At 56.7% G+C, this 25,237-nt stretch overlaps 1 protein-coding gene across 2 annotated transcripts in view; it reads left to right on the forward strand.

The window, feature by feature from the left end:
- ILDR2 (immunoglobulin like domain containing receptor 2) overlaps positions 1–21,086 on the forward strand; it is a 55,347-nt gene extending 34,261 nt beyond the window's left edge. For both annotated transcript variants that reach the window (XM_081112424.1, XM_081112423.1), the window contains exons 5-10: positions 1,760–1,906; positions 3,087–3,263; positions 11,394–11,507; positions 15,144–15,360; positions 17,214–17,814; positions 18,338–21,086. In XM_081112424.1, coding sequence (XP_080968550.1) covers positions 1,760–1,906; positions 3,087–3,263; positions 11,394–11,507; positions 15,144–15,360; positions 17,214–17,814; positions 18,338–18,373 — 1,292 coding nt within the window. In that variant the 3' untranslated portion in view covers positions 18,374–21,086. The remainder of the gene's footprint in view (positions 1–1,759; positions 1,907–3,086; positions 3,264–11,393; positions 11,508–15,143; positions 15,361–17,213; positions 17,815–18,337) is intronic.
- Positions 21,087–25,237: the final 4,151 nt, after the last annotated feature.

The raw sequence follows: 25,237 nt of genomic DNA on the forward strand, positions 1-25,237 counted from the left end.
GGAGGTTTCTCCCCAAGTTTCAGAGCTGCCTAGAGTTAGCAGCAGCAGCGAGATACAGAATAGTCATGGCCATCAGTTTTGATTTGATTCAAGGCTTCAGAAACACCCAGCGCAGTGGTCGGCAAACTCATTGGTCAACAGAGCCAAATATCAACAGTACAACGATTGAAATTTCTTTTGAGAGCCAAATTTTTTAAACTTAAACTATATAAGTAGGTACATTGTTATTAACTTAATTAGGGCACTCCTAAGGCTTAGGAAGAGCCTCACTCAAGGGGCCAAAGAGCCACAGTTTGCTGACCACTGAGTCCCAGAGTCTTCCCAGTAGCTCTTCCCTCATTATTCTTCCGTGAATTCCCTGGCCCTTTCCCAATAGCTGACGGTCCCAGGACAGACATTCTTCTTCACGTTCATCCCAAGGTCACACAGAGCTGCCGCTTCGTGATCCCCTTATCCAGAATTGTCAGTTTGTACGTCAAAGGAACAATGTTACACTGCACCGCTTCTTCAAATGAGAGATTATACCCCCAAGAAAGAGTTACTGTATTTTTCATCTCCGCCCCTGGGTACCCGAATGCCCCTCCCTTTTGGCTGCAAGAATCCTTTCTCGGATAACAGTGTTTCTTCAAGGGCACCTGCAGTCTCTTCTCCTTGACTGCCTGACCCGCCTGTGGCCACCTCGCCACACACCTCACCGAAGCCTCAGGGCTCACACTGTCTCGGGGTACGTGGTCTGTTATTTCCAAGGCCCAGGCCAAGCCCTCAGCCATCTAGCGCCTCAGCAGGAAGGCTCTCTGGACCACAAGAGTGAGGCGGTCTCCCGTTCTTGTCTGCAGAGCGGCCTGGCCGCTTTGAACGTGTTTCAGGGGGATGAGGGCAGGGACAGTCAGGAAGCAGGAGTTGTTTTCTCTCTGAGGAAATCTGTCTAAACAAAAGATCAATAGCTTTGCCGTGATCACAAACCTTCGTAACAAAAACGTCACATTTTCAAGCTCTAACTGAATGGCCACTTAACCGAAGGAGTATTTAATACCCACAATTTAAGAAAATAACGTGTAAAGTCCATTGTAAAGGGATTTTTGGTAGATGATTTTCAATCAAAATTGCTTTAGTCTTTTAGCTTTTAAGGGAAACCGAGGCTCACTCCGGCCTCCCACGCTGCCAGGGGGGAGTTGGGCCCTCCAGCCTGTCGGCAGCCCGGGGCGGGGCGGCGTCTTCTCTCTGGGATCCGCTCTCCTGTCTCTGGTCATGGTCCCCTGGGCAGGTATTAGCCCTGATGCTGAGTTCAGGAAAGGCGTCCTGGGACGATGGGCAGGGGAACGGATGGAGACATAAGGACACGGACCACCTAAATACATTCTGATTTGCACCAGGTAGACATGGAGAAGTTTCTCAGGGCTTACACTTCCAGCGACAAGATCAACGACTCCCCAGGATACGTACTCACAGAACCCACGTTCTAGCTCAGCAGACCCGTCCCCTCCCCAGCCACCAGTCTGTGTTCCTGTCCCACACCAGTCCTGACACTGCAGTCAACATGGTAAACCTGTTCCCCGGGCGGGCCCTGAGCCCACCGTGGCTTGTGCTCACAGGACCTGGTGACCATCCTTTTCACGCCCCAGCCCTGGGAGGTCTGCACTTCTCACTCTCCCAGTGCCTCCCGAGTTTGGGGGTTCTGTGCCCTCTGTCCCAGGCTCCCTGTCTGCCTCTTCATGGGGAGGCGCCACCCTGATGCGGGTTTCTCTGTGCCTCCTTCCAGAGTGGGTGTTTGTGGGGCTGGTGATCCTGGGCGTGTTCCTCTTCTTCGTCCTGGTGGGCATCTGCTGGTGCCAGTGCTGCCCACACAGCTGCTGCTGCTACATCCGCTGCCCCTGCTGCCCGGAGTCCTGCTGCTGCCCTCAGGCCTGTGAGTAAAGGGCCACGGGGGGTGGGTGAGGGGGAGACAGCCCGCGAGGATCCGTGACCCACTGGGCGGCTGTGTGCCTGACTTCCTTCTCCACCTCCTTTCTTCCCCCCAAAGTGTCGCTCATCCCATGCTCCCTCCCTGCGGGAGCCCTGCTTCCAGAGCCGACAACCTTGTGTGCCATCTCACGTCCACTCACCTCTCCGTCCTTGTCCACGCCCGTCACCAGCATGTGCCGTCTCGTTGAGACTTGGCTGCAGGAAGGGCAGGTGCAGGAGGCTGAGTCTGTGGGAGAGGCGCCTGCCCTCCCCCACAGACTCGAGGAACCTTCTCTGGTCACGCCTCCCACAGCAGAGAACCCCCTCTTGATGAGCAGTGTGTGCAGACCACAGTCCTGGGTATCATCCAGCCACTGGCGGGTTTTATGTGCTCCCATGACCAAAGGGCCCACAGAAGAGCGAGTCCTCCTTTGGGGATTCCCAGGGTGCCAGGCCCAGGTAGGCATCACATTTGGAACCCCTGCTGTCAACCAGACACAGCTCGCAGGAGAGAGACACGTGGTAGGTTAGTGCTCTCGGGAAGAACGCACTTCCGGGAGGGTCAGGTTATCTGCTCTGCTTTTGGGCTCACACGCAGCCCCTTGCTCGCTTTGCCGCTAGAAGAGGTTCCGGCTCCCCTGGAAGCTGCCCTGGGCAGCCCCGGGGCTGGGCCGCCTACATACAGTGTGGCTAAGAGTGGGCCGCTGCTGTCACGGAGCTGCTGGGACGGCTCCCGCTGCTGCTAGTGACTCAGTTGCCAGGTGCCAAACACTGTAATTCCTGATGTCATCTGCTGACGGAGCCGGAGGAGTCCAAGGCAGTGCGGGGAGTGCTTCCAATTACGTGACTCAGGCCTAGGAGAACACACACACAGGCGCGCAAGGCGCATGCACACACATACATGCACACTTAGGCACATGCACATAAGCACACACAGGCACTTGCACAAATAGACACACACATGTACACATGCACTGGGACACAGCATGCACCTGCACGCATAGGCACACACGTGCATGCATGCACAAATAAGCACACACAGGCACACATCCAGGAGGTCCCTGAAGTGCACCCTCAGGGACGTGAGGTGTGAGGGTTGTGAGGGTGGGGCCGTATAATCTCTTGCTCTTCGTCTCCCTCCACAGTGTATGAAGCAGGGAAAGCAGCCAAGGCCGGGTACCCTCCCTCTGTGTCCTGTGTCCCCGGCCCCTACTCCATCCCCCCTGTCCCCTTGGGAGGAGCCCCCTCATCGGGCATGCTGATGGACAAGTCGCATCCACCACCCCTGGCTCCGAGCGACTCCACTGGAGGAAGCCGCAGTGGTAAATGAGGTTCCATTCTGCCCCGCCCCGCGCTCCTCCTCTGCTTCCAGGGACGCTTCTTTGGGAAATGGTTATCTCCACCCCAGAACTTAGCCAATAGTTTCCTCCTCCCTCCCTAGTGCTCAGGACTAGCCCGTCCTGTGCGGAGCGCCAAGACGTGGGGGACGTGGTTGTGTCCGGCAGTGTGCTCCAGCCCAAGGAAAGATGCTTCATCAAGGCATTGGGTGCTAAAGAGTGTGGGATGGGGGATTGTGGGAGAGAGCTGGCTGCCAAGTCTTCCGGGGAGAGGTGAGGTCTGAGCTGAGCCTGCAGGAATGAGAGGATTGGGAGAGCAGAGTTGGGGGTCATTGGGCACCCCCAGGAGGCAGCAGGGTGGAAGCCCGAGCAGGGAGAACACACTGTGTGTGTTTGATGGTGTCCAGCTCACCCGTCTGACTCCCAGAATCGGTGCTGTAGCGAGAGTCACGGCAGCAGAGTCCTGAGCGGAGAGGTGACATGCTGACCGGGCACGTGGTTCATGGGGGAGACTTAGGCCTCGAGCTGAGATGCAACTGAAGTCATTCAGGGAAACGTGAGCATCTGGGTGGAGATTGAGAGCTGAAATGAACGGGCAATCAGACAGGTGCTTGGAGAGGAGCCCATCGGGCAGGAAGTGGAGGTAACGGTGCGCGTCACAGCCCGCAGGGAACGCATTGGTCCGGGGCCTGTTTAGATGAGATTGGCCCCACCGAGGGATGAGTCATGGTTATGGGCCGGGCGGAGGGGGAGGAGGGGCGCGTTAAGGTGTCGCTCTCCTGGAGGCTTGATCAGGGTCATGGAGGAGGAAGGTTGAAACTGTGTTTAGGAGACTTAGGAGGTGATTTGTAAATCCCGGGGTGGGTGAGCCACTGGGGTGCGGAAAACGGGCATTTGCGCTCTGGAGGCATCTGGACAGGAACCAGGGCCTCGCCCAGCAGTGAACTGTCGGTACCGACCGTGGACAGAGCAGACGTCCTCAGTGAGTAATCGGTGTTTGTGTTTTTTCTCTCCCTGGTACTATTCACGGAATCCTGTCGCCTGAGACCGGAAATGAGTCACAGGCAGGGAAGTGAAGTTAATGATCAAGGACACGGGGATTAGAGTGATGAAGGCAGCCACTGCCCAGGGGGTGGAGCCAAGAGCCACCCAGGGAGCTCGTCTCAGACTCTGCTGGCTGCTTCCCTTTCCTCCAGTTTCCCTCCTTCCTGCCTTCCCACCAGAACCCGCCCCCCCCCCCCTACTTTTAAATCAGTGAGTCTCATAATAAAATGACTCAGGTTCCTAGAATGGCAAGGGCTTCCTCTCTCCTGTTTCCAACCTTCCCTGGCCCCTGCTTGTGGCAGTTCCGTCGTTTCGGCCTGGCTGCCGTGCTACCAACTGTAGTTAGAAATGGCTGGGCACGAGGAAAATGTCTTCTTTCACATGGTGAGAAGCCCCTGGGGAAGGTGGCCTGGGGTGGGCTGGTGGAACAGCTCATGCATCACACACAGAAGGGCTGTTCTTTCCACTTGCTCTGTCCTCCCGGGCACTCCCTGGTTCTCCCACGATGGCCGCCATCTTCCGGGAACTGCATTCTGAGGCAGGAAGCAGACATGCTTCCTCCCTGCGCTGCTTTGTCCTGAGTGACAGGCCTTTGCCTGAAGCCCCTCCTCCCGCCGACATCTGCAGTCCTAGTGGCCAGCACTGTGCCCCAGGCCCCTTCCTAAACCTGATTGGCTTGGACTGGTCAAGACTCATCTCTTGCCCTAGCTGGCTTGGCTCAGTGGATGGAGCGTCAGCCTGTGGACTGAAGGGTCCTGGGTTCAATTCCAGTCAAGGGCACATGCCTGGGTTTCGGGATCGATCCCCAGTGTGGGGTGTGCAGGAGGCAGCCAGTTGACGATTCTGTCTCATCATTGATGTTTCCATCTCCTCTCTCTCTTCCTCTCTGAAATCAATATATACATATATCTTAGATCAAAGCACTTACTGACCTTGGAAATGAACAAAACCAGGGCTCTGTGATGGGAGAGGGGATGTCACACCAGCCTGGCCGTGTGGGCGTCCCCGCTGGGCACATTTCTGTCCTCCTGGTCCCACGACCAGAATTACTGATGACGCCAACGTACCGTGTAGATTATTCTCTAAAGCATGTTCGACGTGTTAAGAAATGCTGTTTTAGAAGATGTAAATTTAGCCTATTTTATATTTACATGCCACCTCCATTTTGGGGTAGTCACCTAGCAACTGTAACTTTCAGATTCTGTTTGTACACAATACTCTTGCACACCGGGTGGTTGCAAAGGCAGCTTTGAGGAGCCGTGCATGGAATAGCCTGTTGGTTACCATGTGGGAGAGATGGGAGAGGCACCGATTCCTTCTCCGACCTTCATGGCGGCTGGTGGGGACCTCCTTCAAGGAAAGACGGCTGCCTCCTCCTCCCCGGCCTGGACCCACCCCTTCAGCTCTGTTCTCTTCAGCGAACACCCACGCTGCCCGTTCTGCCTCACATCTCCAGCCTGCCTTCTTCAGGGGCTCCTCCTGTCAGCTTGGAAACCGTCCGCCACATACACCACCACCTGCCGCACCCCTGCAGCCCTCTGAGGCCACGCCCCCATCCCGTCGCCTCTTCACTGCCAGACTCCTTGGGAGAGTTTCGAACATTTCATGTCTACGTGTCCCCTGCTCTCGTCAACTCCCCAAACTTCCATCTTGCTCTTGCCGTCACTCCAGAAGCCAGCCCGCCAGGTGGCCTCTTGCTAAGGCTAGTGGGTCCTCCTCCATCCCGGCTCCCCTGAGCCAGCAGGGGTCCTGCCGCCCTCACCCACTCTTTGCTTTGCCTTCCCCCTCGTGGTGTTCTGTGACATTTCCTACCTGCCGGCTGTCCCTCTGGGTGCTCCTGTCTCTCCCCCTCCCCCCCCCCACCCCGGAAATTGACTCACCCCCAGGCTGTCGCCATGGTCTGTAAGCCGATGCCTCCGACCTCTCCTCTGATCCCCAGTCCCCGGGTCCCACTGCCTTCCTCACGTCTCCACTGGATGCCTGCAGGCTTTTGAATCTCAGCCTCTGGGAAACGGGAATAATCTGCAGTTTGTCTTCTTCAACTCGTCCGTTTCTTATTTCAGTGGCTGCATTGTCCACCTACTGGCCAAAAGCTGGGACTTCACCCTCCTCTCGTCCTCGCCCTCACTTCCCGCATCCAGTTGGTCAGCAAGTCCTTCAGACTGTAGCTCAGAATAACCTCGAACCAGTTTACTGTCCTACATCTCCATCCCAGCCCCGGTCCCTCCATCTCCATCCCAGCCCCGGTCCCTCCATCTCCATCCCAGCCCCGGTCCCTCCATCTCCATCCCAGCCCCGGTCCCTCCATCTCCATCCCAGCCCCGGTCCCTCCATCTCCATCCCAGCCCCGGTCCCTCCATCTCCATCCCAGCCCCGGTCCCTCCATCTCCATCCCAGCCTTGGTCCCTCCATCTCCATCCCAGCCCCGGTCCCTCCATCTCCATCCCAGCCTTGGTCCCTCCATCTCCATCCCAGCCCCGGTCCCTCCATCTCCATCCCAGCCTTGGTCCCTCCATCTCCATCCCAGCCCCGGTCCCTCCATCTCCATCCCAGCCCCGGTCCCTCCATCTCCATCCCAGCCCCGGTCCCTCCATCTCCATCCCAGCCCCAGTCCCTGCTGCCACCACCTCCCACCTGCTCTTTCCGCATCCACTTTTCCCTCACTGTAATCCACTTCCTCGTCACATCTACCTGCCTCTCCTCACCCTTCTAGCAAAAGAATTGAGTAGGTAGGTAGGGTTTAGAAATGTCATTTCCAAAACTAATGAGGATGTGTCTCTGCCCGCTGTGTGCACACAGGGAACACACACATTTCCAGCGCCACCTCCCCCACAGCTGCTGCTGTCATCTGGGGGTGGGATCTGGCAGCTGCTCCATCATCCCCAGAGCCTCACTTAGCTCAGGAAGCTGGAACTGCGAGAGCAAGGCCTCAGCCATGGGCCTGCCTTAGGGATGGGCGTTATTTGCAAGTTTTTAAGTATCATTTGGCTGTAAAGGGGAAATTAACTGAAAAGTAGTTGCGCCTCAATGGGGACAAAAGTATTAGCTCAAATCCTTTAACAATAATTTTTCAATAATTTTTCAAAAGTATTAGCTCAAAATTACAGTGGCATGAAAATGAACATCCTAATATTCCCTCTCCAGTAAAAGCAGAGCTGGCAAGGCTAATAAAGTAGAGAAGCTGATGTGGAAGCCACACCAACCAAAGGACCTGAACCAGACGGAACCCGAAGAGAGAGAAACCATCCACCTCCCCTGAAGCATCACTGGGGAGCACAGTCATTTTCCAAAAAGTGTTGGACTTTGGCCACTGGTCTGCGACATTTCTTATTAAAATAGCGCCTCCCATCATAGTTCTCTGGTCTTCAGACTCAGTACAGACAGAAACCAACCAGACACCATTCTATTTATTCTTCAATCAATGACATTTAATAAATGCTTATAAATTGCCCCTCAAGGAATGTATGGTCTAGGGCCGTGGTCGGCAAACCGAGGCTCACGAGCCACATGCGGCTCTTTGGCCCCTTCAGTGTGGCTCTTCCACAAAATACCGACTTCTGCGCATGGGCCACGAAGTTTCAATCGCACTGTATGTGCGCGCCCGCACGTGGTATTTTGTGGAAGAGTCACACTCAAGGGGCCAAAGAGCCGCATGTGGCTCGCGAGCCGCCGTTTGCCGACCACTGGTTTAGGGGGGTGGTTGCGGGGGGCTAGCAAATGGGAATAGAATGAGTGCAAACTGCAAAGCAGTGTCTGATAAGGCCGTTCCCTCTGGCCCGCCCAGAGAAAACGGCCTCATCGAGTGTGTGTGTGTGTGTGGGGGGGGGGGTGTCAGGAAAGGCCTGGTTTTGTGCTCCTGAGCCCCGGGGGACACGGCCTGCTCCTCACAGCACGAGAGAGAAGCCACAGTGTGCCACGCCATGGCACTGAGCTGACGGTGAAAAACCTTTTCAGGGGAGAATTGCCTAGCGTTTTAGCTCCTGGAACCAATGGATGATGCCTCAAGATCAATAGTTTGCCTCTGTCCTTTGCGACAGTGAGAGGGTTCGATTTCTGGGGTCATGGACCTGCAGGCACGCACGCCCGGTGAGCGTGTTTGTTGTGTGACACGGAACATGCAGCTCCAGTCCACGTGGCACTCCGCCCAGGTTTCCAGCGGTTGTCAGGGGCCGGCCTCGCCGCCAGGGGGCAGTACCTGGGCATGTTCCCAGAGCACAGCCCAGCTCAGTCTACAGGGCTGGAAGTTTACAGGCGGCGCCTCACATACTCCGACACCCAGACGAAGCCACAGCCAAGGCAGGGCGGCCCCTTCCCTACGCCTGCAAACACCTAGTTTTCTTACCGAGGGAATCATCATCAACAATAATAACAATAAAGCAAAGCCTACATAAGCCTTCTGCTCCCTCCAGCCTCCATTGGAGCCGTCTTCCTGTCAGTTCTCCAACACGCCAGCTGCGTGGCCTCTCCTGCTAAGGCCGTTTCTATTCCTGATTTCACTCGCTCGCTCACTCGCTCACATGTTCAGGATGTCTGCCATGTGCCGGCGCTGTGCTAGGCGCTGGGGTGAGAGAAACAGAACCGTCCTGTCTGCCCTCGGGGGGTGACAGTCTAGGGAGGACAAGCACTGAAAATACTCCTTCTCAGGAGACCGGGACCCCGCCGCGCCCTGCTGCCAGCAGCCGCTCACACGCCCGCAGTAAATGCCTGCTCTGTGTACAGCAAGGTCCTGTGTGTTTTTACACAAAACGACAAGGACTCCTGTCCCTGCGGAATCTGGGAAGATTCGCGTTTCTACAAATAACTTGAAACAAACTAGAATATATCAAGGGCCGTGATGAAGGTTCAAACTGAATGACATGGAAGTTAGGAGTGAGACAGACAGAGGAGATAGGACTTCTCTAGTGACGAGAATCAATACCTTTGAGAGGTGGCGATATTTGAGCTGCCCCTAATAATTACAGAGAACTCAGTGGTTCCGTGGGTTTGGTCTGTGTTGTCTTTCTTCTTTATGAGGTTATTTAAAGGGTGGGAAGTATGAGATACCTTTTTTTTTTTTTTAGGTAATCCTCCCCTGAGGATATTTTCCCAATGAGTTTCAGGGAGACTAGAAGAGAGAGGGAAAGACAGAGAAAAACACATCAATTGGTTGCCTCCTGCACAAGCCCTAACCAGGGCCCGGGCCAGAGAGGCACCTGCAACCAAGGTATGTGCCCTTGAATGGAATCGAATCTGGGACCCTTTGATCTGCAGGCCGACGCTCTATCCACTGAGCCAAACCGGCTGGGGCTGAGTTGCCTTTGACAGACATGAGAACAGAGAGGGACCATTTATTTGGGGTTCTTCTATAAACCAGTGCATGTCCACAGGGTGCCCAGTCCCCACCCCCAGCCCTGTATTCACCCATCAGACGAACTGCCTCAGAACAGACAGAGCAGCTCGTGGGATGATTGCGTTTTAATTGAACTGTCTGTACTACTCTGCAAACGCCTCTGCCAGGTGGGAGACCGTGTGGCTTGATACATAAAACCATATCTTCTAATAATTGCTTCTGCGAAAGGATTATGGATCTGACCTCCGGGAGGAGTCACTAAACAGTGCGTGGGGAGATTTTCTTAAAGTATCGCCACAAGCTGATGGCTGTGGACTGCCTGGCCTGCCCTCACGTCCAACAGCAGCGCCTGCCGTGTCCGCCCACGTGCCAGGCTGTGGTCCTATTACAGTCCCCCATGTGCATGGCTGTGGGGACTTTGTCCATGTAACATGACCAGAGATCCAGAGGCATGTGGCTTCTGTGTGGTGTCTGCCTCGCTGTGGGAGCAGGATGTTGGCGCTGGGTCCCCTGCTTCCACCTCAGGGTACAGTCCTGCCGGGCGGAGATAGGACCACGCCTCAGAGCACAGCGCCCTGGCCGCCGAAGGCCTTCGTGCCCTGGGCCCCTCTTCCTCATCCTCGTCTCTCCTTCCTACCGGGACCCTAGACTCCAAGACAGGCAAGATGGCCAGGGCGGTGGGAGTGCAGGTCCCAGCCCTGGAGCTGCCAGTGATTCCGGGGCAAAGTTAGGAAACTCCTTGGAGCCAAAGTTTTCTGAACCACAAACTGTGACTAAGAACAGCACCTTCCTTGGGCGGCACGAGGGCCAACGGCCAAGCACTTAGCGAGCACCCAGCACATGCTGTCCGTTCCCATCATTGTCTGTTCCCATCCCATGCACTCCCTGCTCTCCTTTCCTCTCTCATCTGTGACGATTAGACCTCCCGTTGGGGCTGGTATTGGACTAGATTGATACTTAGGGGGTGTGGGGCTCAAACAGCTTTTGTCCCTGACAATGTGAGTGACAGGAATGTAGGAGGTGGGATTATGTCTGATGCTTTAATTTCGTTGGTTATTAAGCCCTGAAAACAACACCTGCTTGTAACACACAGCAAGCAGCAGGTTGGATTACTCATGTCTAAAATATGGCATTCCTTTTCCAAAAGGAAAATGCGAAAGGAAAACAATGGAATCATAACGATAATCACGTATTCACATCTTATTTTGTACTAATGCCTATACAGCCTGTAATCTAACATTAGCTCCTATGCACCACCCAGGAGTGGAACTTTTTCAGCATCTCCTGGGCCACTAGAGGCGTTCAGGCCACCTCTGTCGAGGTCCCTCACGTTGAGGTGTCTGTTTTGAAGTTGCAGGAACTCCCACCAAGTGGAGGTGTGAGCCTCGGGCTGTAGAGCAGGCTGTCTCCGTCTGGAAAGGGGTCTGTGTTCACTGAGTACTTAGGTCAGAGTCCTGAGCTTGGAGAGGAGGAGCTCTGTGTGGAGCTACTGGAGGTGGGACAGGCAGCAGCAGTGAGCACATGACTGACATGTACCAGAATAGAGCTCTGTTCCCGACCTGCTGGCCCCCCATTCCGAGGTCACCTGTGATTAAGGGGTCTTAAGTGTACAAATATGGATGACTGTCTGGTGACTCCAGAGAGAGCTGCTACACGTGGGAACCGTGGTATCTACCTGGTAAAAGACACGAGGCTCCATCTCCTGAGTTTCCCAGCTCACCCGCGTGTCTTCTCCTCCACAGTTCGCAAAGGTTACCGGATCCAAGCGGACAAAGAGCGGGACTCCATGAAGGTCTTGTACTACGTGGAGAAGGAGCTGGCTCAGTTTGACCCGGCCCGGAGGCTGCGGGGCCACTGTGAGCATCTGTGTTGTGTGTGATTGGGCCCTCCCTCGTGTAGGAATTCACAGCTTAAGGGGACCTGGGGGGAGAGGTCCCCGAACTTGGGCAGCTTTTGACTTTCAGGGTCAGAACTAGCAGGTGCTGGTGACAGCATCCTGAAGAAAGGGCCTTGGGGGGTGCAGGAGGGAGGGACACGGGGCTTCTATGTGAAGAGCAGAGAGGTGTCCCAGCGGGGTTCAGGTTCGGCGTCTCTCGTCAGGCAACATCGCTGGGCTCTGCGCTGGGGTTGGACATGTCTTATGGAAACAGTCCTCTCCACTGGCCCTTTAAGTATACCCAGGACAGAGACGTCCATGTGGAAGCTTTCAGTCTTTCCAACCCGAGAGGCCTTCACCCTGAACAACAGCCGGCCACTGGCCGCACGGAGGCCCCGTGCGCGAGAGAACAACTGTGCTGATGCGTGTCGTACAAAGAGGCCTTCGTGCCTCTGAGATGCCCGACAGCAGAAGTGAACGGGCAAGGCAGGCGGCTGCCCTTGTCAGAGAACTTTTGAATCACGGAGTCTGTAGGGGCAGGGCCCCACCCCGTCACTCACCCTGTCCCTGGAGACTTTGAGGCTGACACAGCCCACTCCCCAATGACCAGCGGTGGGGAGAGGCAGCACGGCGGGTGTGCAGCACGAGCGTGCCGCAGGCATGACACTGAAGTCACCACACTTCTGTCTTTGAACCCTCCTCACCCTGGGACCTGCCAGGGATGTGATGGGATTGCTGGGGCCACCGTGAACGCAGCCGAGTGGAGCTCTGTGCGGACGAAGGACAACAGGTTCCACCATGTTTGAGGCTCTAAATTCCTCCCGTCGGAGCTGCATTCGCAGCAGCATCCTCCCACCACCGACTATAAAAAGCCCGTCTCCAGATGGGAATGTCAGGGATGCAGATGTCACCGCACTTGACAAGCTGGTTGTAACCATGTTGTCATGGATCCCTGGAAGGGGACAGAGTCGGTGATCACGGAGAGGAGCCCTGGGAGTCTCAGCTCGGAGAAGAGATAGGCTGGTGTAGGTGGCGTGTCCTGTCTCCCTGGATGAAAATGGTCCCCCAGGGCCTGGCAGGTCACAAGGTCATGGGCTCGTGGTGCCCACGGGGCCCTTGGAGATGGCCAGGAACCGCCTGTGTGGTGTAAAGACCAGGTCACGCAAGCCGGAGGGTGCAAGTGACAGAATCAGACTGGAACCCAGTCCTCCTGACTCTCCGTCCTGTGCTCTTCGCACAGAAACCCGTGAGCAGACTGGGTGGCTCAGTGGCTGTTTGGCCACAGCCTCCGGCTCGTAGGACTTGAGGGAGTCAAAGCTGGAAGAGAGGAGGTGCTGAGTCTCCCTCCTTATTTTAGAGGAGGGAAGGGAGGCCGTGGGAGGTCACCGGTGCCAGGTCTTGGCACCGGTGCCAGAACTGGAACCTGGTGTCCTGGAAGCTGCCGGTTGACGACGATAAAGGCACAGAGATGAGGCAGGAAAGCAGCTCACGGGGCTTGGAGAGGTTCTGTCCCTGAGGCAGAGAACCCGGGGCGGGTCACAGAGTGGGGCCGTCTTGAAGATGTCTTCTCAGAGTGGATCTCCGTCTCAGGTTGCAACACGGGAGGCATCCACTCTGTGCGCATTGGTATTCCAGGGTCCACTAGCCATGTGACCCTCATTTGCCCTTGGGATGCCTTTCGTCTGGAATCCCAGTGCAGGGATCAGCAAACTCCAGTTCCCAGGGCACCCATGTCCCGCCTCCTGTGTTGGTGAATACATTTATTGGAGCACAGCCACGCCAATTCACATCCATATTATCTCTGACACCTTTCCTGCTGCAATGGCAGAGTTGAATAGTCCTGACAGTGTGGCTGACAAATCCTAAAATACTTACCGTGCAGCCCTTCACAGAAGAGTTGGCCTGTCCTGTCCCTGAGTTACAGGGGTCCGTAAAGCAGAGGAGGGTGGTGGTCACGTTCAGTGGGGCAGAAACTTCAGAGCAGGCTACCTCGCCCACCCATCAGCTGAACGGGGAAACAGAGACAGCCCTCCTGACCCGGAGACAGGAAAGGTCTCCGCTGCTCCTGCAGGCTGAGGACAGTTCTGGGACAATAATGCGATTTCTCGGGAGTCACACGTGACTGCTGACAGTCCTCACACTCGGCGCATCTTAAGGTTCTCTCCTGCGTGCTTCCTGGGAGATTGTTCGTCACCAAGCTCCTGAGAAGGAAAGGTTCTAGATTTTATTCCTCAAGAGGCTCTGAGTTATTGTTGTTTAAATACACACCAGTCCATTTTCCTTCGGAGGGAGAAAGGTTTAAAATTAGATTATAATTCAAAACGCCTGACTGCCAAAACCAATTGATGACCAAGTACCCGGTGCTCCTGGTCAGCCGTGTCCTGGAGGAGGAGAGGCAGCACGTGCCGCTGTGGGAAGGACCACCCTCCCCTTCTGGGGGAGCCAGCAGCAGTTCTCAGGGACACGGGAGAAGACGCAGGGGGAACGCAGGCCCACATTTGTGCCTCCCACCTCCCCTCTTGGCTTTCCTCTCGCTCAGCAGCCAGACCTTCATGTTGTAAATGTTGACTTTGATAATATTTAAAGTTCTAACCAAAGGACTTTAGAAAACAAATGGCTTGAATTACAGTACAAATAGATTAAGTAGATGTATTTTTTTAAGAAAAATGACATTCAATCCATTTCAAAGTTCTACAGATAAATAGGTGTGTATTTTTCTTTCCGGATTGCAATGCTGGCCTTTTTCGTAAGTGCTGTTGCAAATAGCTCCCGAGGCCACCTTCGGACACGAGAAAGCTGTGCCCAGCCCCCCCAACCCCCCTTCTCACAATGTGGGGCTGGGGCTAGACCACACGTGGAGGCCCAGGCCCTGGTGCAGCCGGCCCCCTGTCCTGCCTGCACCTCCAAACAGCTGTCCTGGCCACCAGGCCACATATACCTAGAACACTCTCTCTGGAGGGGAAGAGTCCACGTTGACCCTGGAAATGGACTTGGAGCCATTTGGAGAGGATATGCCAGGCTCCTAGGTGAGCTTCCAGCAGGAAGTGGGTGGTCAGATGCGAGGTGTGCATGCCCCCCTGGCCCTGTGGACGCCTTGCTCTGGGACGGGCACGGCTGCAGGAGCCTGGCCTGGGTGCTTCATTGCCGGGGCGGTACTCGCCCTGACGGCCCCGCCTCGGGACTCGGCCAACAGTAGGGAAGGTACTGTGAACTGGGGCTTCTCTCTCCTTTACCCCTTTTGGCTCAACATGCCCGGGGTCGTCACAGCTCATCACAGAATCATGCAAAACAACAACATGCGTGTGAACAAGATGATGATGTCGTAGGAGGAGACAGCTGCGGGGGCCCCGTGCTAGGAAGCCTGCCTTAGGTGGAGCAATGGCGATTGTTTTCCGAGTCCAAGGACAGAAGCTTCCCACTCTAGGCAAGTGAGCTTCGAGCTGGACCCAGCGCCCGCCCAGCTAAGGGCACAAACAGGCTAGTTCAGGTCTTCGCTGCACTGGACAGACGGGGCTGAGCGCTGGGTGGGGTTCCGAGGCTCCTGGTCTCGCTCTGGCCAGCGGTCCTGTCCTGGCCAGCATGCAGAACGCTGTCCTACCTCGTTTCGTCCCTGCAGATAACAACACCATCTCGGAACTCAGCTCCCTGCACGAGGAGGATGGCAATTTCCGCCAGTCTTACCATCAGATGCGGAGCAAGCAGCTCCCCGTGTCCCGGGACTTGGAGAGCAATGCTGACTACTGGTCGGGCGTCATGGGAGGCAGCAGTGGGACGAGCCGGGGGCCCTCGGCCGTGGAGTACAACAGAGAGGACCGGGACAGCTTCAGGCACAGGTGAGGGGTGGAGGGGCATCCGGGCTGGGCGTGAGGCAGGAGCAGAACGGGGGGGGGGGGGGGGTCCCAGGCTGTTCTTACCCGGTCGCACCTCTGCCTGCCGTTCTAGGTGATCCTGCCACATCCTCTATGAGAACACCCCCTCCCCACACTTATTAAGCAACGTGTCACGTGAAGTCACCATTCCAGGCTCTTAATGAACCCTGTTCTCCTTTCCCTGCCTTCTCATATGTGCTATCCCGTGGCCTCTACAATACCCCACCCATCAGCTCCACCCTTTCTGCTCATTTGTTACGTGAAAGGTAAAATGCCAAACACGTTACACTGTTGCGTCTGGTTGTCATAACTCTACAGGCAGGTATCGTTCATGTCCGCATTTTAACTCGCAGACGCTGGATCTCAGGGAGGCCAGGGACTCTCCCCGGACACACAGCCAGTGAATGCAGGAGGCCCAGGTGTGGGGCCTTCCCACTGGGGCGCCTTCCTCACTCACCTGCCCTCTCCCTTGAAGGGCAGCGCCTTTCTCCCCCCTCATCAGTGTGGGCCCCTCCGGCCTGCGCCCAAGAGGAACCTGTCAGTCAGGTGGAGGGAGGACAAGGCCTGTTCATCACCGAGTATCCCAGGGCTCCTTGGGCCGCAGCCATGTGAGCTGCCAGCCACCCCTGTGCCCAGGGAGCTGACGTGTGGCACCGACCCCGAGCCCCACTGTCATGCTCCGCACTGACCCCGAGCCCCACTGTGACGCTCCGCACTGACCCCGAGCCCCACTGTGACGCTCCGCACTGACCCCGAGCCCCACTGTGACGCTCCGCACTGACCCCGAGCCCCACTGTGACGCTCCGCACCGACCCCGAGCCCCACTGTCATGCTCCGCACCGACCCCCAAGCCCCACTGTGACGCTCCGCACTGACCCCCGAGCCCCACTGTCATGCTCCGCACCGAACCCCGAGCCCCACTGCCATGCTCCGCACCGACCCCCGAGCCCCACTGTGACGCTCGGCACTGACCCTGAGCCCCACTGTCATGCTCCGCACCGAACCCCGAGCCCCACTGCCATGCTCCGCACCGACCCCCGAGCCCCACTGTCATGCTCGGCACCGACCCCCGAGCCCCTCTGTGACGCTCCGCCCCGACCCCCGAGCCCCACTGTCATGCTCCGCACCGACCCCGAGCCCCACTGTCATGCTCGGCACCGACCCCCGAGCCCCTCTGTGACGCTCCGCCCCGACCCCCGAGCCCCACTGTGACGCTCCGCACCGACCCCCGAGCCCCACTGTGACGCTCCGCACCGACCCCCGAGCCCCACTGTGACGCTCGGCACCGACCCCCGAGCCCCACTGTGACGCTCCGCACCGACCCCCGAGCCCCACTGTGACGCTCCCCCACACTGACCCCCGAGCCCCACTGTGACGCTCCCCCACACTGACCCCCGAGCCCCACTGTGACGCTCCCCCACACTGACCCCCGAGCCCCACTGTGACGCTCCCCCACACTGACCCCCGAGCCCCACTGTGACGCTCCGCACTGACCCCCGAGCCCCACTGTGACGCTCCGCACTGACCCCGAGCCCCAATGTCATGCTCCGCACTGACCCCGAGCCCCACTGCCATGCTCCGCACCGACCCCCGAGCCCCACTGTGACGCTCCGCACTGACCCCGAGCCCCACTGTGACGCTCCGCACTGACCCCGAGCCCCACTGTGACGCTCCGCACCGACCCGAGGCGGACACGCCGCCGCCCCTCTCTGTGGGGAACCTGCCCGGAGAGGTGGCCGCGCTCCCAGCAGGTCCCCAGGCGCAGGCAGACCGTGCCCCTGGCCTTCCCGGCGCCTGACCCCGTCCCTCTCCCGCAGCCAACAGCGCTCCAAGTCCGAGATGCTGTCGCGCAAGAGCTTCGCCACGGGGGTGCCGGCCGTGTCCATGGACGAGCTGGCCGCCTTCGCCGACTCCTACGCGCGGTCCCGCCGGGCGGCGGAGGGCGGCCTGGACGCCCGGGCCGGGGGCCGCTTCGAGCGCTCGGAGTCGCGGGCGCGTGCGGGGCTCTTTGGGGACGGCCCGCCCGAAGGGTACCCACCCGAGGGCTACTCGCCGGAGCGGTACTTCGGGGCGCGGAGCCACAGCCGCGAGCCCCCCGCCGAGGCCGAGCGTGCCTGGACCCCCGAGGCCGCCCCGCTGCCCCGGCTGGTGAGCCTGCCCGCCGCCTGTGAGCGCCCGGGCCGCGGGGGCAGCCTGGAGACCCCGGCCCGGCGCGGCGCCCCCTACTACGCCTGGTCCCCGCCGGCCACCTACCGGGCGCGCGCTCCGCGGGGCAGCGACGAGGGGGACTCGGCCGAGGACACGCTGCCGCCCTACAGCGAGCTCGAGCTGAGCCGGGCGCCGTCCCACCGCGGCCGCGACCTGTCGGCCCACGGCTCCTCGGAGAAGCGGCGGAAGAAGGAGCCCGCCAAGAAGCCGGTGAGGGCCAGGGTGGGGGTGAGGGTGAGGCTGGGCTGCCTGGCAGCGCCTGTCCCGGCTGGGGCGGCCAGAGGAGGGGGCAGAGCAGGTGGCCCAGACACGGAGGGAGGGGCCCGCTGCAGGGAACTTGGGTGCGGGGCTAGTCTCCCCTCCCCCCCCCCCCCCCGTCCCTGCGACGGGGGCGGGGGGGCGTGTTAGTAGGGGGGTGAGTAGGCTGGGGAGCTGGAGAGGCAGGCAAGCAGGTGTGTGAAAGGAGAGGTGGGATCATTAGTGAGCATCTCTAACAAGCAGCGTCAGGGATTCTAGGTGGGGAGCCGCGTTGGGAGCCGAGGGACACTGCATGGGCTGGGAGGCCTGCGTGCAGAACTTCTTGCACATGCGTGTATGCACACCCCTCCCCAGCCTATGAGTGCATCCCTTAGGGGCGAGGGTGCCAGGCTGTGGCCTGTGCCCGCGAAACCACCTGTTGCGCTGGGTCTCTAAACTGGTGGTCTCATGCTGGGTTCTTCCTGCTCTTCTCCAGAATGACTTTCCAACCAGGATGTCCCTTGTGGTCTGATGTTTGTTCGAGACGTCTCTCTGGATGACGAGAATCAGAAGTGGACAATGGGGACAAGACACAAATCCAAGCGCCAGCAGGCCGGGACCTTCTCCGGCCGCCACCTTGGAAGGTTTGCTGATCTTTGCTTTGGCCAGGGATGGGGGAAGCCTGAGCGAGGCTGATTCCAGACCTCAGTACCGTGTGACCGGTTTGAGAAATCGCCATGGGAGTGACTGCACGCAGGAACAGTCCACACGCGCATTTCTCGCCCGCCCAGTCTCCTTAGCCGAACCAGGATTCTTTCCAAGTCTGACAGGAGTGAGCTGGGGACGCTAAGCTCCAGGAATGCCGCTGCCTTCAGCACGCATTTCCGTGCCTCCTGGCTGTGCCGAGAGGCGGCAGAACTTATTACTGCTATCAGAAGGCCTTCTGCTGACAACGGGAGAGAGCTTCCGGCTAAGTATACGTGTTATCCCATCTCCTCTCGTCCCTACTCAACGCTGTGGTTACACTGAAGTCAGAAGCTGTGAGTGAGCGCATGACAGAAATGACTTCAATTTGTTGTCGGAACAACACGGAAGAGAGTATATACCTGTATGGAAAGCTAAGTGGGTTCCTTTCCAATTCTGAGAACATAAGCTGCTTTTTCTCTCTGCTGCACACACCTGAGTCTTGGACAAGACCTGGGGCCACACAGAGCCCCGGCCACACAGAGCCCCGTCTCCCTCCACATGCCGACAGGCTTTTTGATAAATGCTTCAAGTCTGCACGTGCAGGAGAAGAGGGAGCGAAAGGAGAGGATGCAGCAATGGAGTGAAGAGAAAAGAATGCATGTTCTCGTACTTGGAATATGGGCCATTTCCCTCCCGAACTCCACGTGAAATCCCTGGGTTCGTACTGCGTTTGCCATGCGTGGTTTCTGCCACAGCAGCTCTGCTGCTCCAGGCCCCGGAGACGTGCCCACGCACCTTGGCCTCACGCTGTGGCCGCTCCAGACGCGTTGGGAGCCGAGGGACACTGCTGCTGGGGGAGCACTTCCTGTCCCCACCACGGCCGAAATGACAGGTCTGCTGCCCAATAGATCACTCTGGATTTTGTAATTTGTGTAAATTGAAAAAAATGGCCACACTTTCCTTCTCACGCAGAAGTGAAGTCTGCCTCTCCACCCTGGAATCTGGCATGGCCAGGTCATATGGTTGGGCTGGTGGCCCAGTAACAAATGTGACACAAGCCGAGACGGGAAATTCTTGGGCATGGGACTGCCCTCTCTTGCTGTTCTTGGGCACCTGGCAGTTACCACCAGGGGAAGGAGCTGGGCTGTCCCCCTGCATGATGGGAGAAAAGGCCCAGTTCCCCCTCTCCCTCTCTGATTGCAGACATGAGGGAACCCAGCTAAAACCAGCAGAAGAACCGCCAGTGAGCGAGCCCACATTGCCGACTCCTACTCAAGGCATGAGACGTTGCTCTCTTTACATGTTCATCATCTTCTTGCTTCACTGTCCAGCCCCGAATCCCTGACTCCATCCAGCCTTGGGTGTCTCACAGTCTCCACTTTCTTGGGCAGACTTTGGCCAAAGCCTTTCTGCCCAGGCTATATGGTGGGACTCGTGGTTGGGTCCTATCCCTGGAGGGTGCTCGCCTGCCACACGGGCCATCCTCTACCTGTGGCTCTCTGGACAGCTTCCTCCTTCAGCATCTCCTTGGGCTTCTCCAGGGCCACCTGACTGGAGCTGGGCCTCATTCTCAGAGGACCATCCCATTTGCATCAGGTTTTGCCAAAACAGTCGTATGTGTGCAATGAAACGAAGAAGTGGCTGGGTAAGGCCAGTGGATGGGTTGATGTCATTGCTTGGAGAACTGGGCTACCAAGGACTCTGCGGTGGCTCTGGCCTGTCCAAGAGGACCCAGGCGGACAGTTCAGCCCAGTGCTGGCACTTCCAAGGGCTGGAAGACATGAGCCATAACCCTGGTGCTGAGTCTTAGCCGTGCTGCTGTCCCTGGCCTCCAAAAGCCTAGGTCTAGTCTGTCCATTTGGGCCCTGGTTCAGATGGAAAAGATGATTAAAACATCCTTTCTTAGTCACCAGCTTTGGAGTCGACTTGCTCAGGCAATCTTGGAGAACATCGGTAGCTGCGGGCGCTATTATCTCTTCATCCGCACCCTGAATCAGGCTTCTCGCCACCAAAGAGCCCCCCACGTCCACCGCAGAGCCCCCTGCTGCTGCTCCGAGCCGGGCACTCTGGCCTGGGTGACGGTGGAGGAGGCAGTGGGAAAGGACTAAAATTGGAAACCTGCAATTCCAAGGATGATACAGGTGCAGGCAGTGACAGACATGCAGTAACTGGGCTGGGCCAGCTTGTCTGTAGAGTTACTGAGACGTCAAGGCCTGCAGGGAAGAGAGAAGACAGTCGCTTCTGGGTACGTGGGCAGGAGGTGAGGCTGACGGACAAGGGAAGGCAGAGGTGCCATCAGTGCCCAGGCTTCCTGGCCCGCCCTTGCTCCTGCTCTCCTGAGTCGTGTGTCCTCAGAGGAAGGGCTGGCCCAGCTTCCTTCCCGGGCTTCCTGGGGCACAAAGCCAGTCTGGGGTGAGACTGGTCTCTGTCCACCGGGACCTGGGGAAACAGGACATGCCCAAAGAGAACTGGGAGCTTCTGTGCCCATCATGTGACGCCCTGCTATGGATAAGTGACAGCAGACCCGGAGATTAAAGTGTGTGCGTTTTTTATTTAAATGGGCATATTTTGATATTTTAGTTGTTTGTGTGTCCATCTATCTTAGTTCATGATATTCTCAGTGATTGGAAAAGCCTGGGAGAGGGAGGGGGAGGCGGAGGGCCCATGGGATGATGGGTGAGCTGCTGTGTTTGCCTGTGAGTCACAGTGAGTCTGGGACGTGTTGAGGGCACGTGGATGGAGGTGGCAGAGTGTCCCCTGGTAGATGAACTGCGTCTCTGGGCTGTGCAGAGACTCCTTAGGAAGCCGAGGACGTTTGTCACGGAGCTGACAGTGCATGCCAGCTGTCCTACCCACGCGTGCTCACCGGAGTGCCGTCCTGGCTGCTCCTGACTCCGTTCCGCAGCCTCCAGTGCTGCCGGCCACCCTCCCGACACAAAGTCTTACAGAGGAGACGGGCCTCATCTCCTGAGCCTCACTCTGCCCCTGGCACGGGGTGGGGAGGGGGCTGCCACTCACCCCCAGGCACTCCATGCTCAAAACACCTCGCCACGCCCGTCAGTGCTACTCCCCGTCTCAAAGACTCACACAGCTCCTGGACTAGACTCAGGCCGCCTCTGCCGGAGGCCGCAGCCACGGCTTTAGCGATGGAGAAGTACACCGTCGCCCATTGGTGAAGTCACACGCGGAATCTGGTCTCCGGACTACAAGCCTTAGGTCTTTTCTGCTGGATCCGCGATTCCCAAAACCACCTGCCCACACAGATGACTGCTGCATGTGGGGTGGGCAAGAAGCAGCAAATCTACACGACCCATCCTCCCAACCCAGGGTCCAGCCTGAACCTTACAGGAGTTTGAAACTGACTTGGGTGTAAGGATCCAAGTGGACCAACATGGGGTCCAGCTTTCAAGGGCCTCGCTTTTCCTTCCAGGATCCCCCTCTGACCTCCCGGGAAGCTGATCAGTGAGGCTCAGAGCTGGGGGCTCTGGACATCCGAGTGGGGTGAGGACACTCGTGAGCTGCTGCCAGCAGCCGCCTGGGCTCCCGCTGCCGGGGTGGTGAGAGGAGATTCTAATATTTGCCTGATGCTCAGGGTGTTGCTGTTTACAGGCCACTTCCACATGCCCTGTTTCATTGGGTCTGTGAGAGGCTGGGGGATGCTGGGGTCCCTCAAACAAAGTGAAAGAGGTTGAAAAGGAGCCTTAAAAACCCAGAGCCAGGCCCACGGACTGTCTGTCTAGGGTTCTTTCCAGTTCCTGCGACTCCTGAGGGCCTGGGGTCTGGCTGACCCTCCGTACCGCCCGCCGAGCACGGTGGCAGGAGTCCTGCACTCGAGGCCCACGACCTGGCGCCGTGGAGGGAAGCTGTGAGCACAGACATGCTGCCCGTCCTACCCGGGCACTGCCCAGTGACTGCTGATGTGCCGGGGACTCAGCCTCGCCCTGTGCTGGGGGCGCCTGGATAACTGTGTCACAGGTTTTAGACTCCTCCTTGAAGAGGGATTTCTGAGCCAAAGTACAGATTCATCGAGACTCAGATTTTTGGGCCTTGGGGGTGACCTGCTCAGGATCTAACTGCCTGCCACTTGCCTGCATTCAGGGATCTTCAGTAGAACGAAGAGGGCAGATACCGAGGGAGGCAGCGCGGTTACTTTGCGTGGTGGTGGTTGGCTGGTGGGGCCGGACCTGCTCCCGGGAAGGCTGAACGAGAGGAGCCTCTCACCGTGGCTTCCAGGGAGCACCGCTGTGGGGCGAAGGTGTACACGCTGCCCGAGAGCCTCCTGCGGGAGGAAGGAGAAGGGACGGAGGCTGAGGAAGGTGCTGCCCGTGTCACCTACCTGTTCGTTTTTGTGCCTTGTCTGTGGCATCGAAACTGAACTGTCTGTCTGTCTGTTGCCCGGGACTTCTTTTCAGTGTCAAATATACAGAGCGAATTGCATTGCAATGTTTTAAACTGTGAAATAAAGCATTTTTCACCTCCGTGTGTGGTCAAGACTCATGATGAACACAACTACATGTGATCATGGCCTGACAGTCAGTGACCCGGCAGGAGGAACTCGCGCTCCACGCTGTCTCCGGTTGATTTAAGCCCCGTGACAGCAGAATCGCTCGCTGCTGTGGGCCTGGGGGAGCACAGCGTGTTTCACGGGTTTGTATGAGCATCGCCATGGCTCTGCGCAGACTGCCCGCCTCCGGAGAGGGGAAGCTGGAAGGCCGCACAGTGGGTGGCGCCCAGCCCGTTGTCAGAGGGGCACCTGCGAGAAGTGGCACTTGGGGAAGTGAGGAAGGAAGCAGTTGGTGGGAGGGCATGTTGGGAAGAGATCTGAGGAACTCCACAGCACCCTGAGGAGGAGGCATCTTAAAACCTGTTGGCGAAAGAAGCGACAGGTACATCAGGGAACCGCTGACCCCCCTCCTGCCAGGTTCTGGCGTTGCACGTCCCAGGGTCCTGGGCGGACAGAAAGCCTGTCCTGACCCCCCTCCTGCCAGGCTCTGGCGTTGCACGTCCCCGGGTCCTGGGCGGACAGAAAGCCTGTCCTTGCTTGAAGCATCCGGGCTCCGTTCTTCCCTATGAAGCAGTTACCTTCATTCTGTTCACCCGCAGATTTGCCTTAGAGATGGACTCAAATAGTGTTGCACTCTGATTCCCTCCTCCGGACTTCCTGCCGTTTGGTCCGTTGTTTTAATCCCATCTTGCTCTTCCGCTTTATAAAATAGTGGATTTGGTTTAGAAAGTGTTTCAGAATCACCTCCGTGTTCTTCTGCATGTCATTTCTTCCTGCGTTCCGTACCTTCTTTTGAGGTCTTCCCCCTTCTTTCTGAAGGAAGTCTTTAGTGATAGTTCACGGGTACCATATCGACTAGTTCTTGTTTATCAAAAATCCCAAGTTTTTACGTCATTCTTGTTCTTGAAAGATAATTTCACTGAGCATACCACTTTAGATTAATAGGTACCTCCTGTCCACACTCTCAAGTCATCACTCCGCTCCCTCTGGCTTTTGTGGTTGGTTGTTTTGAGAAGTCAGTTACCGACCGAATTATCCTTGTTTTGTAAGCGATCTGGCTCGTCTCTCTGGCTGTTTTTAAGATTTTCTTTTTGTCTCCAGTGTTCTTTGGTTTAAATAACATGTGACCAGGTGTGAATTTTTAAAAAATCTATTCAGACTGGGATCTGTTGTGCTTCCTAAATCTGTGGATTGTATTTGCCATCAGTTATTGAAAACTCTCAGCTATTAACATATCAAATATTTCTTCTCTTTAAATTCTTGAGAGTTGCAATTAAATGTACGTCAGACTTTCTCATTCTGTGCTACATGTTGCTTAATCTGCCTTTTGCATTTTCCATCTCTTTGTCTATTGTATTCTTCAAGTTCATCTTCCAGTTCCCTACTTCTCTCTTCAGTTGGCTCTAATCTCCTTCCAGTTTTAATTTTAATTAGTATGTTTTTCATTTTTAAAAGTTCAATTTAGGTATTTTTTCAAATCAGCGTGGTCATTGTTGAAAGCATCTTGCTTTTTACTCCTGTATAAAATTCTTATTTCTTTGAATATGTTAAATGCACTAATTTTATATTTTACTAGAGGTCCAATGCATGAAATTTGTGCAAGAGTAGGCCTTCCTTCCCCTGGTTGCCGGCACCGGCTTCCCTCTGGCACCTGGGACCCACCCTCGCAGCCCTGGCTTTGTCCGGAAGGACGTCTGGTCTAATTAGCATATTACACTTTTATTATTATACTCAGTGGTGCCAAAATCAGCAGTGTTTTGGGGTCTAAGTTTGTAGTTCGTTACTTTTGCTGTCACTCATGCTTTCTTGTTTCCTTATGTGTTTTATATTTTTTGTTTGTTTTTTTCCATTGCTTTATAGAAATAGGCGAAGGGAGGGCTGATGGGGGAGGAAGGGAGAGAGAGAAACATCGATATGAGACATTGATTGGTTGCCTCCTGCATGTGCCCTGACTGGGGCTGGGGATTGAATCTGCAACTGAGTTACGTGCCCTTGACTGGAAATTGAACCCAAGGCCCTTCGGTGCACAGGCCATGCTCTAACCACTGAGCACGCTGCCAGGGCTGTTTTACAGGTTTGATTGTGAACTCATGTTTGGTAGAATGCCATTTTACATCGGTGCCAACCAGGAAAGACTGTCTTGCTCCCGAGCTGTCCTCCTCCTCTCCATATAGCTACCCTCAGGGGCCGAGAGGAATGAGTGAC

This window comes from Myotis nattereri, assembly GCF_964212035.1.
Source record: "Myotis nattereri genome assembly, chromosome: 18".
NCBI lineage: Eukaryota > Metazoa > Chordata > Mammalia > Chiroptera > Vespertilionidae > Myotis > Myotis nattereri.